This window comes from Salmo salar, chromosome ssa04 (genome assembly GCF_905237065.1).
Source record: "Salmo salar chromosome ssa04, Ssal_v3.1, whole genome shotgun sequence".
Taxonomy (NCBI): Eukaryota; Metazoa; Chordata; class Actinopteri; order Salmoniformes; family Salmonidae; genus Salmo; species Salmo salar.
The window spans coordinates 45,681,568-45,703,429 of record NC_059445.1 but is presented as its reverse complement, the minus strand read 5'-3'; the positions used below and the strand labels follow the sequence as shown (position 1 = coordinate 45,703,429).

The window sequence follows — 21,862 nt, the reverse complement described above, 5'->3', positions numbered from 1 at the left end:
CCCCGTCTGTGTCCTCCCTTACTCCTCCATTTGTCTGGACCTTTCTCTCTGTCTTCCCCCCGTCTGTGTCCTCCCTTCCTCCTCCCTTTGTCTGGACCTTTCTCTCTGTCTTCCCCCCGTCTGTGTCTTCCCTTACTCCTCCATTTGTCTGGACCTTTCTCTCTGTCTTCCCCCCGTCTGTGTCTTCCCTTACTCCTCCATTTGTCTGGACCTTTCTCTCTGTCTTCCCCCCGTCTGTGTCTTCCCTTCCTCCTCCCTTTGTCTGGACCTTTCTCTCTGTCTTCCCCCCGTCTGTGTCTTCCCTTACTCCTCCCTTTGTCTGGACCTTTCTCTCTGTCTTCCCCCGTCTGTGTCCTCCCTTACTCCTCCCTTTGTCTGGACCTTTCTCTCTGTCTTCCCCCCGTCTGTGTCCTCCCTTACTCCTCCCTTTGTCTGGACCTTTCTCTCTGTCTTCCCCCCGTCTGTGTCCTCCCTTACTCCTCCCTTTGTCTGGACCTTTCTCTCTGTCTTCCCCCCGTCTGTGTCCTCCCTTCCTCCTCCCTTTGTCTGGACCTTTCTCTCTGTCTTCCCCCCGTCTGTGTCCTCCCTTACTCCTCCATTTGTCTGGACCTTTCTTTAAGGTCCCACATGTCCCTCTGTGTTTTTCTTTGTAGCATTAAGAAAGGACATTTCCATTCTGCTGTAGTGTAATAGTGATAAAATACTGCCTAGACAGTTATTTGAGGCAACATTTGTGTATGTGTGCGTGTCCCCACAGTAACTGCATGTGTGAATGTGTGTGTGAGAGTGTGTATGTCCACAGTAACCACATACATGTGTGTTTTTGATAGTGTTGAGGAATGTAGATGGAGGGAGGAAGATGTATTTACAGTCAAACCCACACTGAAGCAGTCTCGCTGTGGAGTCCCATTCATTAAATACACACCCCCTGAGACCAACCATAGTCAACACGCAGTGACTGTTACTCTACTACACAAACAGAGCTTCTGTGCAGCATATGTCCCTCGCGGTCTATCAGACTGTTGTTTATTCCGTTCCTTTACTCATTCATGTATTCATTCATCAAAGTGTTTGTTGAAAATGTTTCATGATAGACTGATAATCTTTTGCCATCGCATGTGCCTGTCATCATTATTCATCTCCTGCTCTTGTGTTTGCTTCTCTTCTCTTCTCTTGTAGTCTTCACTGGTAAGTTGTCATCCGTCGGTCATCCTCCTCCACACTGACAGCAACACGACATCATTAGTCATTACAGTCCTCCTCTCCTTCCTCCAATCCTCCGATAGGAGTTCACATTTTCAGTTGTCACGAGTGACCGGTAGTAAGTGGGTAATAAAATAAAATGCATATATTTAAGTGGAAGAAAGGTAAACAGTCATTTTTTCATCCTATTGTATGTGATTTTATAGTTTGTTTTATCATTCTAATGCAATGCTTGCAACGTTTTTCAATGTTTGTCCTGTTAAACCAAGGTCCATCTCTCCACTCCCGCAGTGCCCCCAGCGTTCGCCATGCGCCCCAGAAACCAGGTGGTGGCAGTTGGGAGAATGGTCACCTTCCAGTGTGAGGCCACTGGCAACCCCCAGCCTGCCATCTTCTGGCAGAGGGAGGGCAGCAATGTGAGATACTATCCAGTCTATTTAAGATGAAAATGTTGATCCATAGGCCTATATGTTGAAGAAAAGGTATTGAATGCACCGTATCCTTAGAGTGCAGTTTATTGATAACACCATGTCCAATGGATGTCTGAAGGGTAAACATGTAATTCCAGTCTCAAGACCAGTCTCTTTCTCTCCGTCCTCCAGAGCCTGCTTTTCTCCTACCAGCCCCCTCAGCCCTTCAGCCGACTTTCCGTGTCCCAGACAGGCAGTCTGACAATCGCAGACGCCCAGCGCTCAGACGCCGGCTACTACAGCTGTCAGGCCCTCAACATCGCTGGCTCCGTCATCACCAAGGCCCTGCTGGAGGTCACTGACAGTGAGTGAGGGAGGGGAGGAGGGAGGGTTTCCTCTAATCAACTGACCAAAGCCTCCATTGGCCTGGTTGACTGAGTTGTCTCTCCATGATTGGAAAATGCAGAATTTCTGGCCTCCAATGTTATTACTGAATAACTACTTGCTGATTGCTGACTGGATGTATGGCAGATCAGCCTGTCCTGTAGCCTGGCGAGACACTGTGGCCTTTATGGTTCAGTGTTTTTTGCTGGTTACTGTTGGCCTTGGTGACTAATTGTTGTTGGAGTGATTTCAGGAACCCTCAGCTGCAGGCATTTGGGCTCCAAATCCCCTGTTCCCATGGTGACAGTGCATGCAGACTACCCATACCCTCCTTCCCAATTGAACCCTCCCACAAAACACATACACACATAATCACATTTTCATACACACACACACACACACACACACATACACACACACACACACACACACACACACACACACACACACACACACACACACACACACACACATTTAAACCCAGACACCTTTCGTTCTCCTCCCTAATGTCATGCTGGTGAACCGAATTATGATAATCCTGATAATTGCATCAGTTATTAAAAACAGAATTAAAATTGTGAGTCTGGCTCCAAGACCTACAACAGTAATTACAGCAGCCAGCACCAGCAGCAAAGTCTACTTGGTTATAATAAACTGACCTGAGAGAGTGTGAGCGTGTGTATGTGTGCGTGTGTAGTTGCGTGTGCGCCTTCACTATGTACATATATTAAGTTAATTAACATAATTGCCTGAGGCTGGTACAGGCGGCAGGCGTTGTCTGTGCATGGCGGTGACTTGGTGGCAGCTATTGGTTCTGGGTAATCATATGGTAATGCTTTCTGCAGCCGCGCCAGGGAAATGAGAGTCACCTACTTAATGTACACTCAATTACACTTAATGGAAATGAAACAAGGATGTAGCATGTTTCATTTAATCCACGTAGCACTCCTCACTCTGCCATCCCTTATTTCTCCTTCTAGTGAATAGGCTTACCCGTCTCTCCCTTCCCTCTCTACCTCTCTCCCCCTTTTCCATCCTCCCTCCCTGTTTGAATGGTGTATCTGTATAGAAATAACTTGCTGCCATTACCTCTGGTGGTTTTCAAGGTATTTCCATTATTTTCCTCTGTGCCTCTGATTTTGGAGAGCCTTATCCCCTCTATTTCCACTGGGTTGTGAAGTGGGAGAGTGATGGCTGGCTGCTATCTAAATGGAATTTGTTATTTGTTGGTCCGTGGTGCGTCTACTATTGCCCAATGATTAGCCAGTTGCTCTGGGCATTGGGATAATCTGATTTCTATTCCCCTTCACTGCCCAACCTGTCACTCCTATTGTGTTCTTCTCGTGCCAATTTTCCTCAATATCTCTCACATCTCATCTGTCCTTGATTTTCTCTGTCTCTTTTCTCGCCATTCTATTCTCTTCATTCCTGCTTTCTCTCTCTATCTGAAGGGATGATAGAGAGATCTATTTATTCTGACCCAGACCTGGGTCAGACCTGGTTCAGACCAGGGTTAGACCATGTGTATTTGAGTCTTAGTTATTTAAATACGTATTTTTTTAATTAGTATTTTCAAATAATTTCCTATAAAGAGCCTGCTATTTGAAAGTATTTTCAAATACTTACACTGAGTATAACAAACCTTAGGAACACCTTCCTAGTATTGAGTTGCACCCCCCTTTTTGCCCTCAGAACAGCCTAATTTCTTTGGGGAATGGAGTCTACAATGTGTCGAAAGCGTTCCACAGGGATGCTTGCCCATGTTGACTACAATGCTTCCCATGGTTGTGTCAAGTATTAAAACCTACCCCAATCCAAAAACGTGGATAGATGGCAGCATTTGCACGAAAATAAAAGTGCGAACCTTCACATTTAACCATGGCAAGGTGATTGGGAATATGGTTGAATAAAAATTGTGCAGAAAGGCAATCAAACAGACAAACGTCAGTACAAAGACAAAGTGGAGTCGCAATTCAATGGCTCAGACACGAGCGTATGTGGCAGGGACTTGCAAAGGGAGAACCAGCCACGGCGCGGACACAGATGTGTTGCTCCCGGACAAGCCATAAACCTTCTTTAGCCACATTGAGGATAACACCGTGCCACCGACGCAGCCCACTCCCGAAGACTGTGGACTCTCGTTCTCCGTGGCCAATGTGAGTAAAACATTTAAGCGTGTTAACCCTCGCAAGGCTGCCGGCCCAGACGGCATCCCTAGCCGCGTCCTCAGAGCATGTGCAAACCAGCTGGCTGGAATGTTTACGGACATTTTCAATCTCTCCCTATCCCATTCTGCTGTCCCCATATGCTTCAAGATGTCTACCATTGTTCCTGTACCCTGTAAAATGCAGATAAATTTATAACATTTCTGACATGCGTTTTTCTGGAGTTTTTTGTTGTTATTCTGTCTCTCACTGTTCAAATAAACCTACCATTAAAATGATAGACTGATCATTTCTTTGTCAGTGGGCAAATGTACAAAATCAGCAGGGGATCAAATACTTTTTTCCCTCACTGTACTTACTGTATTCTACTGTATTCTAGTCAATGCTACTCCGATAGTACTCATCCTTATATTTATATATTTCTTAATTCCATTATTTTACTTTGAGATTTGTGTGTATTGTTGTTTATTGTTAGATATTACTGCACTGTTGGAGCTAGGAACACAAGCATTTCTCTACACCCGCAATAAGATCTGTTAAATATGTGTATCTGACCAATACAATTTGATTTGATTTGATACCCCATGTGTATATCAAAGTTGCCGTTCTTGACACAAACCGGTGCACCCTGGCACCTACTACCATACCCTTGTTCAAAGGCCCTTAAATATGTTGTCTTGCCCCTTCACCCTCTGAATGGCACACATACACAATCCATGTCTCAATTGTCTCAAAGCTTAAAAATCCTTCTTTAACTTGTCTCATCCCCTTCATCTACACTGATTGAAGTGGATTTAATAAGTGACATAAATAAGGGATCATAGCTTTCACCTGCTCACTCTATGTCATGGAAAGAGCAGGTGTTCTTAATGTTTTGTACACTCAGTGTATTTTTAACACTAGTTTGAAATATCTGTATTAAATGTATGGGAGTTTATTTGAGTCAGTTTATATGATATTTTTTTAAATATACTTTCCAAGTGTATTTCCAAATGCATTCCAATATTCAACTACTTGCAAATGTCTTTGAAAGTAATTGAAATACCCTAAATAGTATTTGAACCCATGTCTGATTCCTACAGTAAAACTGGTATTAAACAGTACATTCTCCCTCTCCCTTTTGAATAGTGGTGTCAGACCGCCCCCCTCCCGTGATCCGACAGGGCCCAGCCAATCAGACGGCACCTGTGGACAGCACAGTGGTCCTGGGTTGCATAGCAACAGGAACCCCCACTCCAACAGTCCACTGGAAGAAAGACGGGGTGGTGGTGTCCTCCGATGACTCCCGCATCACTCAGATAGACACAGGAGCCCTGCAGATCCGCTACACTAAGGTAGGGGGCAGCATAACACCCCTCTCACACATAAAGACCACCACTCAGACACTACTGAATGAGCCCATTCTCACACTGTGTCTCTGTGTCTCCTCAGCTTGGAGATACAGGCGTATACACCTGTTTGGCATCCAGCCCCAGTGGAGAGGCATCCTGGAGGGCCTACGTGGAGGTGCAAGAGTTTGGAGTGGTTGTCCAGCCGGGTCGACCCACAGACCCTAACCTGATCCCCAGTGCCCTGTCCAAGCCTGACGTGACTGACGTCAGCCGCACCTCTGTCACACTGTCCTGGAAACCCAACCCTAACGCTGGGGCCACGCCCACCTCCTATGTCATCGAGGCATTCAGGTAAGTGTAGGAGGGCCGAGATCTAATATGTTTGTCTAATATGTGTGTTCATGGCTGTATCTACAGTCCCTTCAGAAAGTATTCATACTCCTGGACTTATTCAACATTTTGTTGTTACAGCCTGAATTCAAAATGGATTAAATAGATTTTTTTGGGTCAACCATCTACACACAATACCCCATAATAAAAAGCGTGAAAATGTTTTTAGAATTTTTACCAAATGTATTGAAAAATGAAATTACATAAATATTCACACCCATAAGTCAATACTTTGTAGAAGCACCGTTGGCAGTGATTACAGCTTTGAGTCGTCATGGGTATGTCTATCAGCTTTGCACGTCTGGATTTGGGGATTTTCTCCCATTCTTCCTTTTTTCTCAAACTCTGTTAAGTTAGATAGGGAGCGATGGTGAATAGCAATCTTCAAGTCTTTCCACAGATTTTCAATGGGATTCAAGTCTGGCCTTTGGCTGGGCCACTCAAGGACTTTCATATTCTTGTTCTGAAACTATTCCAGCATTGCTTTGGCTGTATGCTTGGGGTCATTGTCCTGTTGGAACAATAATCTTCGCCCTAGTCTAAGGTTGTTTGCACTCTGAAGCAGGTTCTCGTCAAGGATTTGCCTGTATTTGGCTCTATTCATTGTAACCAGTCTCCTTACCAGTCTCCCAGTCCCTGCCGCTGAAAAGCATTCCTATAATATGATGTTGCCACCACCATGCTTCATGGTAAGACTGGTGTTAAATAGGTGATAAGCTGTGCCTGGTTTTCTCCAGACATAGTGCTTTGCATTCAGGCCAAAGAGTTCGATTTTTTTCTCCTCAGACCACAGAATATTTTGCCTTATGCTCTGAGTCTTTCATGTGCCTTTTTGCAAACTCCAGGCATGCTATCATGTGCCTTTCTTTCAGGAGTGGCTTCCATTTGGCCACTCGCCCACAAAGCCCAGATTGGTGAAGTGCTGTAGGGACTGTTGTCCTACTGGCAAGTTCTCCCATCTCAGCCAAGGAACTCTGTAGTCCTGTCAGATTGTTCATCGCGTTCTTGGTCACCTCCCTTACTAGGGTCCTTCTTGCCCGGTTGCTCAGTTTGGTCGGACGGCCAGCTTTAGGCAGAGTCTGGGTAGTTCCATATTTTTTTCAATTTCCCAATGATGGAGACCACTGTGCTCTTGGAAACACTAGAAATAGTTTTATTCTCTTCCCCATATACATGCCTCATCACAATTCTATCTCGGAGATCTACAGACAGTTCCTTTGACTTCATGGTATAGTTTCTGCTCTGACATGCACTGTCAACTGTGGGACCTTTATATAGACAGGTGTTTCTTTCTAAATCATTTCCAAACAATTGAATTGGACTCTAATCAAGTTGTAGAGTCATCTCAAGGATGATCAAAGGAAATTGGATGCACCCGAGATCAATTTGACATGTCATAGCAAAAGGGTGTGAATACTTATGTAAATTGATTATTTCTGTAATTTATTTTCAATAAATATGCAAAAATATCTAAAAACATTTTAACTTTTTCAGTGTTTCACTTTTTCAGTATTGTGTGTAGATGGGGTGAGAAAACAAATCCATTTTGAATTCAGGTTGTAACAAAACAAAATGTGGAATAAGTCAGGGAGTATGAATCCTTTCTGAAGGCTCTGTGTATGCACTGTTGTGAGTGATTGACCATTGTTCCTCCCTCTGTGCAGTCATGCGTCAGGGAGTAGCTGGGTGACTCTGGCTGATCATGTGAAAACAGAGACCTTTGTCCTGAAGAACCTCAAACCAGGTGCAGTCTACCTGTTCCTGGTTAGAGCAGCCAACGCCTACGGCCTCAGTGACCCTAGCCCCATCACTGATGCCGTCAGAACACAAGGTGAGACAACCCTCTCCTCTACCACCTCTACTTGATGATACAGTCACATTCATCTGATGACCGAGACACTGAGACTTAGTGGTCCTCATATCCTAACCACATGGCTTGGCTGGGGCAGAGTGAGTGCCAGAGTGAACTAACCCCTCCCTGTCTTTGTGTCCCCATGCAGACACCCCTCCCACCAGCCAAGGAGTGGACCATCGTCAGATCCAGAGGGAACTGGGGGACGTGGTGGTCAATCTGCACAACCCCACCATCCTCTCCTCCTCCTCCGTCAGGGTGCAGTGGACGGTGAGTAGAGTCCTGGCCCTGGGCCCAGCTGTCTGCAGATATGTCCTGCCAGAAGTGGTTACCCTAGTGTTTTTCTGTGTCAGCTGTTTTAGAATTATTACACTCAGTTTCTTACACTGCTTGGTCTGTTGGTCTCCCTACACCGTGATGTGCTGGCATGGCTATGTCTAATATGAACAAAAGGCAACACAGAATATGATTTGATTTGTTGACAAATGATGTTCTTCAGAACACATAGTTGAGTCTGTAGGCATAGAGCATAGACTGTGCTGCACAGCCAGCTGTGGGTAGGATGTGGAACTGTTGGCCTAATCAAGACCACCTGTGCTGACAGAGTGAGTTTTGATCCTGGCCTATGAAAGAGGACGTTTATACGGTGTGAGATGTTTCTCCGTCTCTCCCCCATGAAGGGTTCAGGTGTTAGTTCCATCAGTGTTGTATGATCTGACTTGTGCACATGTCAGGGGTGCGGTCCTAAACAGAGCCAGGGTGTAAATAGTTTAGTTGAGCAGGGCCAAAGCCAGGCAGACAGGCAGGGAGAAGGCATCCCCATGGCCAGCATCAGTGGAAGTTGGCAGGAGAGTTTTTGACTTTCAGCAGACTTGGACCAAAATTATTAATAGGGCCACTGTACAGTACAAATGAACATAATACTTTTTAAAACAGGTGATAACACTTTGTTATGGGCCATTGCCAAATATCAGGTCATGGGCACCGTCATTCATAAAGTGCTTATGTAGTGCTAGGTTCCTTAGCTGTATTTTCGATACCTAACTCTGAGGCCCATGATTCTACGAGTGCTGGTTAGCAGTGTCCTCCTGGCAGTGTCCTAACCAGTCCCAGGCTCTCAGGAAACTGGCGGCTAGTGATGACCTCATGCTGTGGTTTCTCTGAGCTCTGGGAGATGAGAGGGGGTGGAACCTAAGGTCTCCCCGTAGACAACATAGCACAGGGCTGAAGACCTCTCCTGGAGGATGTTCACTGTATATGGTTACCAGCCCAACACACACAGCAGGAGAGTTATGGTTCATAATGTATACATACCTTTGAATGTGGTGTTTTTCTACATGTGACACACTGGCCCAACACCTCAGACCACTGTTCTACAGTATGTTCTGCTGGTATAATGGCTCTTTGACACTGGCTTCATAGAACCCAGAGGCTTACAATTAAATAGTTTTGGTTGGAAGAACAAAATATTAAATATCAATGCCCATGGCAACCAACATTTTATAGCTATTTAATAGACTCATGTACAGTAGGGTTTCTCTTTCTAGTGTGGGAAGTATGGGTGCTACACAAACTGAATGAACTGGGCCTTTATTACTCTTTTATGAGTGGAGAAAAATATTCCTCAGGACCGTTGTCCACTGTCCCCGTCCCAACCACTGTAAGAAATCCTAACATCTGTTTTCCTTCTCTGCCACTAGGTGGAGCAGGAGTCTCCGTACATACAGGGCTATAAGGTGATGTACAGGGCGTCTGCTGATCTGGGCCAGCCAGGTGGGCAGTGGGGCGTGTTCGAGGTGCGGACCCCTGGAGAGGACGGTGCTGTGGTGCCTCAGCTGAAGAAAGGGGTCACCTACGAGTTCAAAGTGCGTCCCTTCTTTGATGAATTTCAGGGAGCGGACAGCGAGGTGAAGGTGGCCAGGACGCTGGAGGAAGGTAAGAGGCTGGAGACAGGGGTCAGGGGTCAAGGGCTGCTGTTAGAGAGGGTTGTGATTGGAAGTGTGGATGGAGATGAAAGGTTTCATACAGCAGTTCTAGTGTTAGGTTAGAGTAGGTTGTTTTGTGAGAGTTTTATTCGTCTAGGCAAGTTAAAACGAAGACAAATTGACATTTTACATGTATAAATAAATGAATGAGAATTTTGAGAAACCATAACACATCCATTACACCATACTGTGCTTGCTAATTGTTCCAGAGATGTGTGTATGTTACTGTGTGGTTGTAGTAATCATCATTGGTGAGGTTTGGGAGTTTCACATTGTTTAAAGCTTATATGCGTGTACAGTAGCTCTTCCAGTGTGTGTACTCTGTATAGATGAGTGCGTAGCAGCAGCTGTGGAGACAAATTGTGCTGTTAATTGTTATCTGAGTTCATAAGTAGAGCCCCAGCCAGCCTGAGACAACAGACATGCCTGCTTTCATTATTTTTAACCAGAAGGTGCATAAACTCCCGAGGCCAATGCACTACTGATTCAGTTTAATTGCTCTCATCAGGTGACTAGCACCATCACTGCAGCACAGCACACAAAGCCCCCAAGTATTACTAGAGCTCCAGCAACGTGTCATTCATCACAGCATCAGCTCAGACAGTTCCTGTATTATATTGATATGAAACATGCCACGTCGACCTGTGGCTTCATGTGGGTTTCATACCCGTAGGCAGATAAATGCAAGAGGGTGTAGAGGGATGAGATGAATAGTATGTGTACATCCAGTGTCCCGGCTCGTCAGAGAAAACGTTGTGTTGCACATTTTCTAAAATCTGCTCATCTTACAAATGCTAACAATTATCACAACATGAATACAAATGATTCCCTCTAGTTCCATAACCTTATATTATTATAGATTTTTTTTTAAGATATTAACTTTGATTCATTCCACATAATGTTCATTAGCTGGTTACGATCATTCTGTTCAGTTCATTCCTGTTGTTTAGAGCTTACTGCATGTTTTCAGAATACTCTAAAACTACTGCATATGTGGCGGGCTGATGCCTGTGATCTGAATTGTCACTAAGTGTTCTTTCATGTTCAGTAAGAGACATGGCAGACTCTGAGCATAGCTCAAATGAGAGTCAATGTCTTTGATGTCACCATGATGTCTGTGCGTCTGTCTGACGGTGTGTTCCTGTCTCAGCCCCCAGCGGAGCCCCCCGGGGCGTTACCGTGACGAAGAGCGATACCAACGGGACCGCCATCCTGGTCGCCTGGCAACCACCTTCCGAAGAGGAACAGAACGGAATGGTACAGGAGTACAAGGTAAGATGGAGGGAGGGTGAGATAGGGGAACAAACAGAGAGAGGCATAGAGCAGAACCTCAAGCCTCACACTTTTCCCCTCAAACTTCCTTGGGTGCGTGTGTTTTTTAGTTGCTCCAGCAGAGGTGGACTAAGTATTGAGGAGGCGTTGCCATCTACTGGACTAATGTTGAAATATCTTATAACAGGTATTTTGGCATTTACTGAAAGAACCAAGTCCCTGTCTTACTATCCCCCTCCCCTTTCTTTTACACTGTCCTCTCCAGATCTGGTGCCTGGGCAACGAGAGCCGTTACCATGTCAACCGGACAGTAGATGGCTCCACCTTCTCCGTGCTGATCCCCAGCCTTGCGCCAGGGATACGCTACAGCGTGGAGGTCGCCGCTAGCAACGGCGCCGGCCCTGGGGTCAAGAGCGATGTCACCTTCTTTCAACTTGGTGAGCTGGTCAACTGTAGTTAACACCTGACAGCCTCCCCTGAGTTTAGAGTTTCTAAAAATACATCTGATCTCAGAACCAGGAAGCGGAGAGGTGAGTTCAGTGTTAATCCACTGTCTGCTCCAGGTCAACACCGGTTCAACCTGTCTAAGCTCTTTTCATTCGTAGCCATCGGATAGATGGTCTGTGTGATTTGCATACTGTGTCAGTTCTCACCATGACCAATGTACACAGTACAGGGTGTCCATCTCAAGTCCCGACATGAACATGTCCCTGAGTCAGCTCACAATGCCTTTACTCAGGTATCATCATCATCAAAATAATGACCATTTAGCTGTCTCCTGCCTTAGCCTCAGTTTCACCATTCGTGACAAAAAGCACACACACCACAGGCATTTTCAACTCGATTTTCCACCTCCATCTTCTTAGCACATTCCAGCTTTTTCGCATGGTCCATATCAAGCGTTTAGAGTAACTTCATGGAGCCAATTCACGAGGATAATGTCACCTTGAGTCAAGTCTCAAACCTTGGCGTCCAGTTCACCTCTTGGCCTAGCACTCTAAAGAGGAGCAGAGAATGAGAACATTGTTCATGACAGATTGTGCCCAGATGTATTTAAAGATAACTCCTTTCTCCAGCTGTGTCTCCTATCTCATCTCTGTAATGTTGTTTTCCATCTACGACTCCTGGCCTTCAGTTGAACTTGAATGTTTTGAAGAACTGATGTTTGTCCTTCAGGATCCGCCTCACTTTCTTTCCCTGCCAATGTTCTATGATAGAATATGCTATGTACATGTTCTATTTCTCAATCTCAATCTCCTCGTCCTCCCCCTCTTCTCCAGACTCTACGGGTCAGATGGTGCACAGTCCTGAGGACCAGGACACGCTGTCTCAGATCTCAGACGTGGTCAAGCAGCCGGCGTTCATCGCGGGCATCGGCGCCACCTGCTGGGTGGTCCTCATGGTGTTCAGTGTGTGGCTGTACCGTCACCGTAAAAAGAGGAGCGGCCTCAGCAGCAGCTACGCCGGCATACGCAAAGGTCTGTAGTGGATGTGGGTTTAGGTGTATATATCGGGGTGTTTGTGTGTGTATGGGTTACTGCGTGTGAATGGGTGACTGTGTGTGTGTATGGGTTACTGCGTGTGTGTGTATGGGTGACTGTGTGTGTGTGTATGGGTGACGGTGTGTGTGTGTGTGTATGGGTGACTGTGTGTGTGTGTGTGACTGTGTGTATGGGTGACTGTGGTGTGTGTGTGACTGTGTGTATGGGTTACTGCGTGTGAATGGGTGACTGTGTGTGTTTGTATGGGTGACTGTGTGTGTTTGTATGGGTGACTGTGGTGTGGGTGTGTGTGTGTGTGTGTGTGTGTGTGTGACTGTGTGTGTGTATGGGTTACTGCGTGTGTGTGTATGGGTGACTGTGTGTGTGTATGGGTGACTGTGTGTATGGGTGACTGTGGTGTGTGACTGAGAACTTTGATGTCTGTGTCTTTGAAGGTGTTTACAGTATTATACTGCAGTCAGTAGAGTATCAATGGTGGATCACACCCAGCTAATATGTTGTTGTGGAGAGATTGGACAGTGAGAGTGATTAGATCAGGAGGGGTAGACAGAGGGAGGACATTAGGTTGGTGTTGCGATCGTTTAGCTGAACGCTGGTAACCTGCACTCACTGACACAGGTTAGACACAGTCCTCTGTGTCACCATTGCATTTATTCACTTCAGTCACATTTAGGTGTGTTTTTCTCCAGTAGCCCATAGTGTGACTTGCCTCGTGTCAGCTGCTTTTATCCTCAAAGTAGGGAGCCTGATAACCACATCTCACCCATAAAAGGGGGTTGGTCTAATCTTCTCCCCTGACTCAAAGACCTCAAAGGGTAGTGACGATCAGACGCCTAGCTGGCACATCCCAGATTACGCTGACATTCAAACGGTGACATTTAGGGCTCATTTCCAGGCCACCGCCCGCCGCCCCTCTCCCTGGTGAGACACAGTTAGAGTAGGGACAGGCCTGTCAGCCAGGTATTATGACATGTGTTCTATCACTGTTATCGCCCTCGCTCTGCCCCACGTGACCTCCATTACCCACAAGGCCACTTGTTCCTGAGACCACTGCGGTGGTGATTGATGCGTGTGTGTGTGTGTGTGCGTACGCATGCGTTTGAGTGTGCGTGCCAATATGTCTGCCGGTTTTTGTGTTTTTTTTTGTTCACAGGCTTACGAAATGTATATTTTGCTATCAATAAATGACCCTTCTTCTCACTTTCTCTCCCATCTCTTTTTTCTCTCCTTCCCTCCCTCCTCTGTTTGGCCTTGGGTTTGTTCCTGCAGTTCCATCATTCACTTTCACTCCAACAGGTATGTATGAATGTATTCTGCTGTAAACGTGTATTTGAGTGCTGAATGCACAGTTATTTACCCATGTGTGTACTGAACTTGAAGCCCCTATGATTCAGAGACGCCTGTACACAAACACAGTTCTCTCCCTATGTACTCTGTTTCTCGCAGCACTCAAGGCCAAGCTATTCCCATATACAAACAGATAATGGACTTAGTGTATAAGTTAGGTGGTCTCACATCCATAAACCAATCTTTTTAAATCAAATCTTGCAGAGGGAGGTCCGTAAAGAGCTATGAAGTGATGTTCTGACATAAGCCCCCCACTGTTCCGCCCTCTTATATCAGACATAGACAACCGACACACAACAAGGGCAGATAGTGCTGCTGAGTCACTATGTTTTGTGACGAGAAGAGAGGCATAAACACAGTCCCGTGTTCCCACTTGTCCTTCACATACTGACTGTACTGTAGCCGTAGGCTAGTGTATCTAATTATGTGGTTGAGGTGACTCACCCTCCAGTGAAGAGGATGTGTCTGAATTGCAGGGGGATCGTTCACTGTGAAGTGTGCCTCAGGGCCGAGATATCATGGTTAAAGCTCTCAGACTGATTTTGTTTATCTGCATGTACACCTCTCAATCCCAAGTGCCCCATGTGTGTGATTACCTGTCTGTGTGTGTGTGTGTGTGTGTGTGTGTGTGTGTGTGTGTGTGTGTGTGTGTGTGTGTGTGTGTGTGTGTGTGTGTGTGTGTGTGTGTGTGTGTGTGTGTGTCTATCAGTTGTGAGTCAGACTGAAGAAAGACAGCTGTATGAGTACAGAGTGAAAGACGGGTCACACCAACCTGGATTTCCTCTTTTATTTGTCATGCAGGTTTTTTTCTTGTGTTTCTCACGTTTGTTCTCTTTGTTTGATTCAGTGGCCTATCAGAGAGGAGGCGAGTCTGTCTGCAGTGCTGGGAGGTAAGGGGAATCATCCCAATGTGTGGTTATATGTGTACACTTTACCAGATAGGCTTTTCCCACTGTCTATATAGCACTTATTATGGCGTTTGAGAAATGCATGAGGGAAAGTGGTAAAAGCAACAACAGAGTATTCCCTACTCTAACCACCAGAGGGAGATCTCTCCCTGTCTAATAACTGACAAAGGACAGAAACTCCCATACCCATCCCTGACTGAAACCCTGTTTACTTGACTTGGAGTAAAGCATTTTCTGTATGATAATGGTTCTGGTTGTGTGGTTCTGGTTCAGACCTGGGCTGCTGAACATGGGGGAGAGTGTAAACCAGCCGTGGCTGGCAGACTCCTGGCCCAACGCATGTGCCAACCACAAAGACTGCAACATCAACTGCTGCAACAGTGGCAACGGCACCAGCGACAGCAACATGACCACCTACAGCCGCCCAGGTCAGTAACGTTACAGCTACAAACCTCTTCTGGTGATAGTGGTCAGGTCCCAGTAGCGGAACATATGGTACAGTTGAAGTCGGAAGTTTACATACACCTTAGCCAAATACATTTAAACTCAGTTTTTCACAATTTAATCCAATTTAATCCCTGTTTTAGGTCAGTTAGGATCACCACTTTATTTTAAGAATGTGAAATGTCAGAATAATAGTAGAGAAAATTATTTATTTCAGTTTTTATTTCTTTCATCACATTCCCAGTGGGTCAGAAGTTTACATACACTCAATTAGTATTTGGTAGCATTGCCTTTAAATTGTTTAACTTGGGTCAAACATTTCCGATAGCCTTCCACAAGCTTCCCACAATAAGTTGGGTGAATTTTGGCCCATTCCTCCTGACAGAGCTGGTGTAACTGAGTCAGGTTTGTAGGCCTCCTTGCTCGCACACGCTTTTTCAGTTCTGCCCACAAATTTTCTACGGGATTGAGGTCAGGGCTTTGTGATGGCCACTCCAATACTTGACTTTGTTGTCCTTAAGTCATTTTTCCACAACTTTGTAAGTATGCTTGGGGAAGACATACTTGCGACCAAGCTTAAACTTCCTGACTGATGTCTTGAGATATTGCTTTAATATATCCACATAATTTTCCTGCCTCATGATGCCATCTATTTTGTGAAGTGCACCAGTCCATCCTGCAGCAAAGCACCCCCACAACATGATGCTGCCACCCCCGTGCTTCACGGTTGGGATGGTGTTCTTCGGCTTGCAAGCCTTCCCCTTTTTCCTCCAAACATAGCGATGGTCATTATGGCCAAACAGTTCTATTTTTGTTTCATCAGACCAGAGGACATTTCTCCAAAAAGTACGATCTTTGTCCCCATGTGCAGTTGCAAACCGTAGTCTGACTTTTTTTGGCGGTTTTGGAGCAGTGGCTTCTTCCTTGCTGAGCGGCCTTTCAGGTTATGAAGGTTTGACTGTGGATATAGATACTTTTGTACCTGTTTCCTCCAGCATCTTCAGAAGGTCCTTTGCTGTTGTTCTGGGATTGATTTGCACTTTCGCACCAAAGTACGTTCATCTCTAGGAGACAGAACGCGTCTCCTTCCTGAGCAGTATGACGGCTGCGTGGTCCCATGGTGTTTATACTTGCGTACTATTGTTTGTACAGATGAACGTCGTACCTTCAGGCGTTTGGAAATTGCTACCAAGGATGAACCAGACATGTGGAGGTCTACATTATTTTTCTGAGGTCTTGTCTGATTTCTTTGATTTTCCATGATGTCAAGCAAAGAGGCACTGAGTTTGAAGGTAGACCTTGGAATACATCCACAGGTACACCTCCAATTGACTCAAATTATGTCAATTAGCCTATCAGAAGCTTTTAAAGCCATGACATCATTTTCTGGAATTTTCCAAGCTGGTTAAAGGCACAGTCAACTTAGTGTATGTAAACTTCTGACCCACTGAAATTGTGATACAGTGAATTATAAGTGAAATAATCTGTCTGTAAACAATTGTTGGAAAAATTACGTGTCATGCACAAAGTAGATGTCCTAACGACTTGCCAAAACTATAGTTTGTTAACAAGAAATGTATGGAGTGGGTGAAAAACGAGTTTTAATGACTCCAACCTAAGTGTATGCAAATCAATTGAGCAATGGAAAAACAAACATGGCTTCAACATAAAACATGATAATTGAGGGTGTTATGTATATGACTTGACTTCCTGAAGGGTTAATGAAGGTTTAATGAAGGGGTAAAGTTTTACTAGACCTAACCCCATGTGGTCTCCTCTCCATAGCCGACTGCATCGCCAACTATGGCAGCCAGCTGGAGAAGCAGCAGGGGGGTCTACTGGGTCCTGAGCAGGCTGTGTACAGCGACGTGGACCTCTCCAACAAACTTAACGAGCTCAAGACTTTCAACAACCCCAGCCTGTGCTACGTGGGCCCAGGGGGGAGGGCCGCCCACCCCCTACGAGCCCACCCCCTATGCCACCACCCAGCTCATCCAGTCCAGCATCCTGAACAAGGCTGCAGCAGCTGGGGCCGGGGCCCCTGACATACGCTGTTGGAACCAGCCCCCCTCCCACCTGCAGAAAACACAGATGCAGTACAACATCATGGAGCAGAACAACAGGCTTAATAAAGGTGAGAGGATTGGAGACTTACAGTAGCAGTGGTGGGAGGGAGGGTATTTCGGGAAGTTAATATTTTATTTTTTATTTGTTTTACTCTGTGTAGTCAACATGAGGGGCTTTTCAAGGAACTTTTTCATGGGGGGGGCAAGTTGGGGACCAAGAACCATTCATGGGAAATCAACAAATTGTATCACAAATAGTGTTGAAAATAACTGTTTCAGCTGTTAATTTGTATCTGCCCTAATCTGTTCAAATAAGTACATTTGAAAATTAACATAGGGAAAATATTCTAGTTAGATACATGGTGGGATATTATGAAAGCAATAGTTGCTACACACTAGCTCTGCCCAGTTTCCTGGGTCAAACAGCAGTTACGTAGCCATCTTCCACCTCTGCACTTCATCAACTGAGATGAGAAGTTGCGCTGTTTGTTCACTGCATCTGGTCAATCTGCTCTCCATAGTCCTAAAGCCAGCCAGTCTTCGCGCCTGCATGGTCCTAAAGCCAACCTCTAATACTGCTAAACAGCCTGCCCGCTGCCTCTGAGCTGTCTGGTCTTAAAGGTCCTAAAGCCAGCCCTGATACTGCTTGAATGCCAGAACAAACGCACCGACCTTTCCTTTCCAATCTGAGCCAGACTGACAGCGCTCTGACCCATGAGAATGGGGGGGTGCCAACCCATGACCCCCCTCTATCAACTCCCCTGGTCAATATATCTGTTTAACTCTGTCTGTCTCTCTGTCGCTGCGGTCTTCAGACCACTATAGAGGAGATGGGCCCCTGCAAGGCACCGTCCCCTATAACCAGGCCCACGAACACAGCACCGGAGGCTCTCACCACAGCTCTGACAGGGGCAGCAGCAGTACCTCTGGTGAGACACTGAGCACACTGATTATAGCAATAGGACAAATAAGTATTTTGTTCTGCAGTATGTTCAAAAAGTTTTTCTATTCTCTCTGCAGGGAGCCAAAGTCATAAGAAGGGAACTCGCACTCCCAAACTTCCCAAAACTAACACAGTGAACTGGGGTGAACCTCTGCCCCCTCCCCCTGCCAACCCCCCACCAAGCCGGAGCTGTGATGAGTATACCCTGCCCATGGAAAAAAGCTTTAACCCAGATGCCCCATGCCCAATGCTTACCTCACGGATGTACCTGCATCCGGATGAGATGGAGGAGGAAGAGCAGGAGGCGGAGGAAGGGATGGATAGGTGTCCCACCCCCCCTGTCAGAGGGGCAGCCTCTTCCCCTGCGGGTATGTCCTACAGTCACCAGTCTACAGCCACTCTCACCCCCTCCCCCCAGGGAGATCAGCACAACGGCCTACACAACGGAACAGACCACCACAGGTAACTATGAGCCCAACTCACACTGCATCTCACTCATCCCAGCTACAACCAACAACCATATCTATTGGTCCATGCTTTGATCCTTTCCCTGTCTTCCTCCTTAGACAACACGCAGCCAGCCCACCTCCTCCTCCGCACCCCCTCTCCCCCCCACACACCTATGGCTACATCTCCAGCCCCCTGGCACTGGATACTGACGGCCAGGAGGAAGAGGAGGAGGAGGATGAAGAAGAGGAAGGGGATGAGACGGATGCGGAGATGGTCCAGGGTCACTACCACCAGCACCAAAATAATCCCCAGCCCCACCAGAAACAGCCCCACCACCAGCACCACCCTCCCCCACGCAGGCTGCACCTCCGGGGGTTGGAGCAGACGCCGGCCTCCAGCACTGGGGACCTGGAGAGCTCTGTGACGGGCTCCATGATCAACGGCTGGGGCTCGGCCTCCGAGGAGGACAATGGCTCATCAGGACGCTCCAGCGCTGTCAGCTCTTCAGACGGATCCTTCTTCACAGACGCAGACTTCGCCCAGGCTGTGGCCAACACTGGAGACTACACAGCAGGCCTACGCATGGCCAGGTTTCCAGAGGACACAGGGCCAGCAGGTGAGGAGGAGAGGGACAAAAGAAACTGGGTCAGGGGAAAATTGTAGCAGAAAAACACTTAGATATACCTTCTTATATAAACGTCCATGTACTGAATGTTTGTCTGTTCCATCAGGGCGAAGGAGCCAGCGTCCCAGCAGCCCCCTGTCCACAGACAGCAACATGAGCTCTGCAGTGATGCAGAAGAGACCGCCCAAGAGGCACAAGCAGCACCAGGCCCAGGCTGGCCACCAAGGCCACCAGCAGAGGAACGACTTCACTGACGGTAAGGGACTGGATCTGAGACACGGGTCACTTCACGGAACGGCTCTCCCTTTGACTTCTCTCAGCTGTACAGTACGTATTCCTGGTGAATAAAGTCTGAAGTTCCATTTCTGTGTTCTTCTCTCCTCAGACTCGTGTATGCCCTTGAAGTCTCCTAGTCACATGTCGCGGTGTGGCTATGAGGTGAGGGGGGCCACGCTCCCTAGGATTGGCTCTGGGGAGGGACGGGGCCGGAGAGGGAGTGCAGGGGGCCAGAGGACCAGAGAGGGCTCTGTGGAGAGACGGGAGGCGCAGGACAAGAACAGGACTCCACAGGGAGGCAAGGGGAGCAGCAAAGGTCGTCAACACCCAGGTACTTACTGCAATGTAGTATACTTCCCATATGGTTTGTGTATTGGAACAAAGAAGTACAAATATGAGAATTATAACCTTTTGCTTTTATGTGGTTTTTACATGTCAAAATAAATCCCCTTGAATCTGTCTCTCTGTTCCAGGTTCTGAAGACATCCTCCCGTACAGCAGGCCCTCGTTCCCCTCGGTACAGGGCCAGAGCCAGGGCCAGGGCCAGAGCCAGGCTCAGAGCTCCTCCAGCTCCATGTCCTCCCGGGGCTCAGGGGGACGGAGGAGAGATGGGGCCCGCAGGAACCCCACAGACACACTGCCCAGCATCGCAGGCTTCCAGACCCAGGAAGAGGAACTAGAGGTGAGAACAAGATGCTCATAAAAGTGTCAGTTTACTCGTTTCTATTAGTTGAAATGATGTGTCCAAAATCTAGTATGTCTATGAGCTTCTTTTGATGGCCATTAATCGAGGGGTTGCATTATAAACTTGTGTCCACAGCTGCTGGAGAGCTGAGGATCATGGGAGGAGGACAGGAAACTCCCACAGTGCCCTCACAGGAAGGCTTGAATCTGACATCAGTGACTATTATGTAAATTACTTTTCTTATCATACAGAATGAGGGGAAAAAAACATAACAATACTTAATATTAGTTTTTCTTTTGACAATTTCTCATTTGATGCCATTTTGGAGGGAAAAAGAAAGTGTTAGAAAAAAAAGTGCGATCATGTTTCAGTCTGTGCACTCACTGGTACGAAGCACTATTAGATCATTGTTTACATGAGTTGTTGGTTGAGAACTGGCCTCTATGGTGAGCTAGTGACTAATATGAAAGTACATGCACATTAGATGACTGTTGTATACAGATACCTTGTCTTGGATCACCTTCTGTGGTGCCTCAGACTGGTCTTGGCATGTCTGTTGCGCCTGTTATATTACTGTAATTAATATTTGGACTTCACCATCCATCTTGTAAATTGTTCCGTCATTTTGCTGCCACAAAATTGCTACAATGGGATTTTTAGATTTGTTTTTAATGTATTTTTGTAACGCACTGTTATTGTTTTGTTATTGATGTTGGTCTTGTCAATGTGCGTTATTTGTTCTACTTTGGTTTCAAAAGCACAATCACTTAACTTTATTTTAAACCATTGTTATCTATGACGTTCCGTCTTAAAAGAGGAACAATGATTCAAAAATAATGTTGTTGATCGTTTTCTGTATACGATTGGACGAGTGTTATGTGTCTTAATATTCTGTTTCTGTTGGGATTGGGATGGCAACGAGACTCCCCGTCTAGGTTTAATTGAAACCAGAGTGATCATTTGGACTGAAGGGGACACTGCCCAAAGCGGTGACCACATTTATCCATTTATTATGACACAAACTACTGTGTTGGTCGGATTATACCCTTATGTCTACAAATGCACTTATGAGGAAGTGAGAGAGACCGTAGACAACCTGAGGGACACATTGTACCAATAGAGAAGGGTGAGGAAGCCCCATTTCTCTTAGTAGTTGTCTCCTTTCCAGATAAGTTAAGGGTGGAAATGTTGACGCATCCATCCTGGAAAATGGACTTCTCCGTGCCTGGTGATGGGTAGCATTTTGTCCATCAGCAAGCAACACACATCCACCATTGTTTCCCAGCAAGACAGGGTTGAAGGAAGTGAAATGAATACTGACCCAAAAGAAGGACTAAAGAAGAAGACTTTGTTGTTGGGTTTAGGTTCTTTATGGCTACATCTAGGCCAAGCTTTGAGTCCATTTCTTTACTTCCGACACATGTACAAAATGTGTGAAACGATGTTCACTGAGGGCACCTGACATTTGTTTGGAGTTTGCCATGTTTTAAAGAATTACACTACTATGTTCATGATGTCAGCCATGGCATTTCATTTCATTACTGAGTATGTTAAAAACGGGATGGAAAAAAAAAACATTGTCATTTTACCACATTATTTATTATTAAAATGTCTTCAAATGCCA

The 21,862-nt window shown here is 46.2% G+C and overlaps 1 protein-coding gene across 1 annotated transcript in view; it reads left to right on the top strand.

Annotated features, from left to right (window-relative positions):
- LOC106603264 (roundabout homolog 1) overlaps window positions 1–21,862 on the top strand; it is a 218,000-nt gene extending 196,138 nt beyond the window's left edge. Inside the window, 23 exon segments of the mRNA XM_014196673.2 lie at window positions 1,180–1,188; window positions 1,495–1,619; window positions 1,806–1,977; window positions 5,291–5,496; window positions 5,594–5,844; window positions 7,548–7,714; window positions 7,884–8,005; window positions 9,436–9,670; window positions 10,871–10,992; window positions 11,258–11,429; window positions 12,273–12,470; window positions 13,764–13,790; window positions 14,689–14,731; window positions 15,023–15,177; window positions 16,979–17,154; window positions 17,156–17,327; window positions 18,075–18,188; window positions 18,280–18,664; window positions 18,769–19,268; window positions 19,384–19,533; window positions 19,663–19,884; window positions 20,027–20,235; window positions 20,374–21,862. Of these exon segments, the coding sequence (XP_014052148.2) occupies window positions 1,180–1,188; window positions 1,495–1,619; window positions 1,806–1,977; window positions 5,291–5,496; window positions 5,594–5,844; window positions 7,548–7,714; window positions 7,884–8,005; window positions 9,436–9,670; window positions 10,871–10,992; window positions 11,258–11,429; window positions 12,273–12,470; window positions 13,764–13,790; window positions 14,689–14,731; window positions 15,023–15,177; window positions 16,979–17,154; window positions 17,156–17,327; window positions 18,075–18,188; window positions 18,280–18,664; window positions 18,769–19,268; window positions 19,384–19,533; window positions 19,663–19,884; window positions 20,027–20,235; window positions 20,374–20,388 (3,947 nt within the window). The 3' untranslated portion in view covers window positions 20,389–21,862.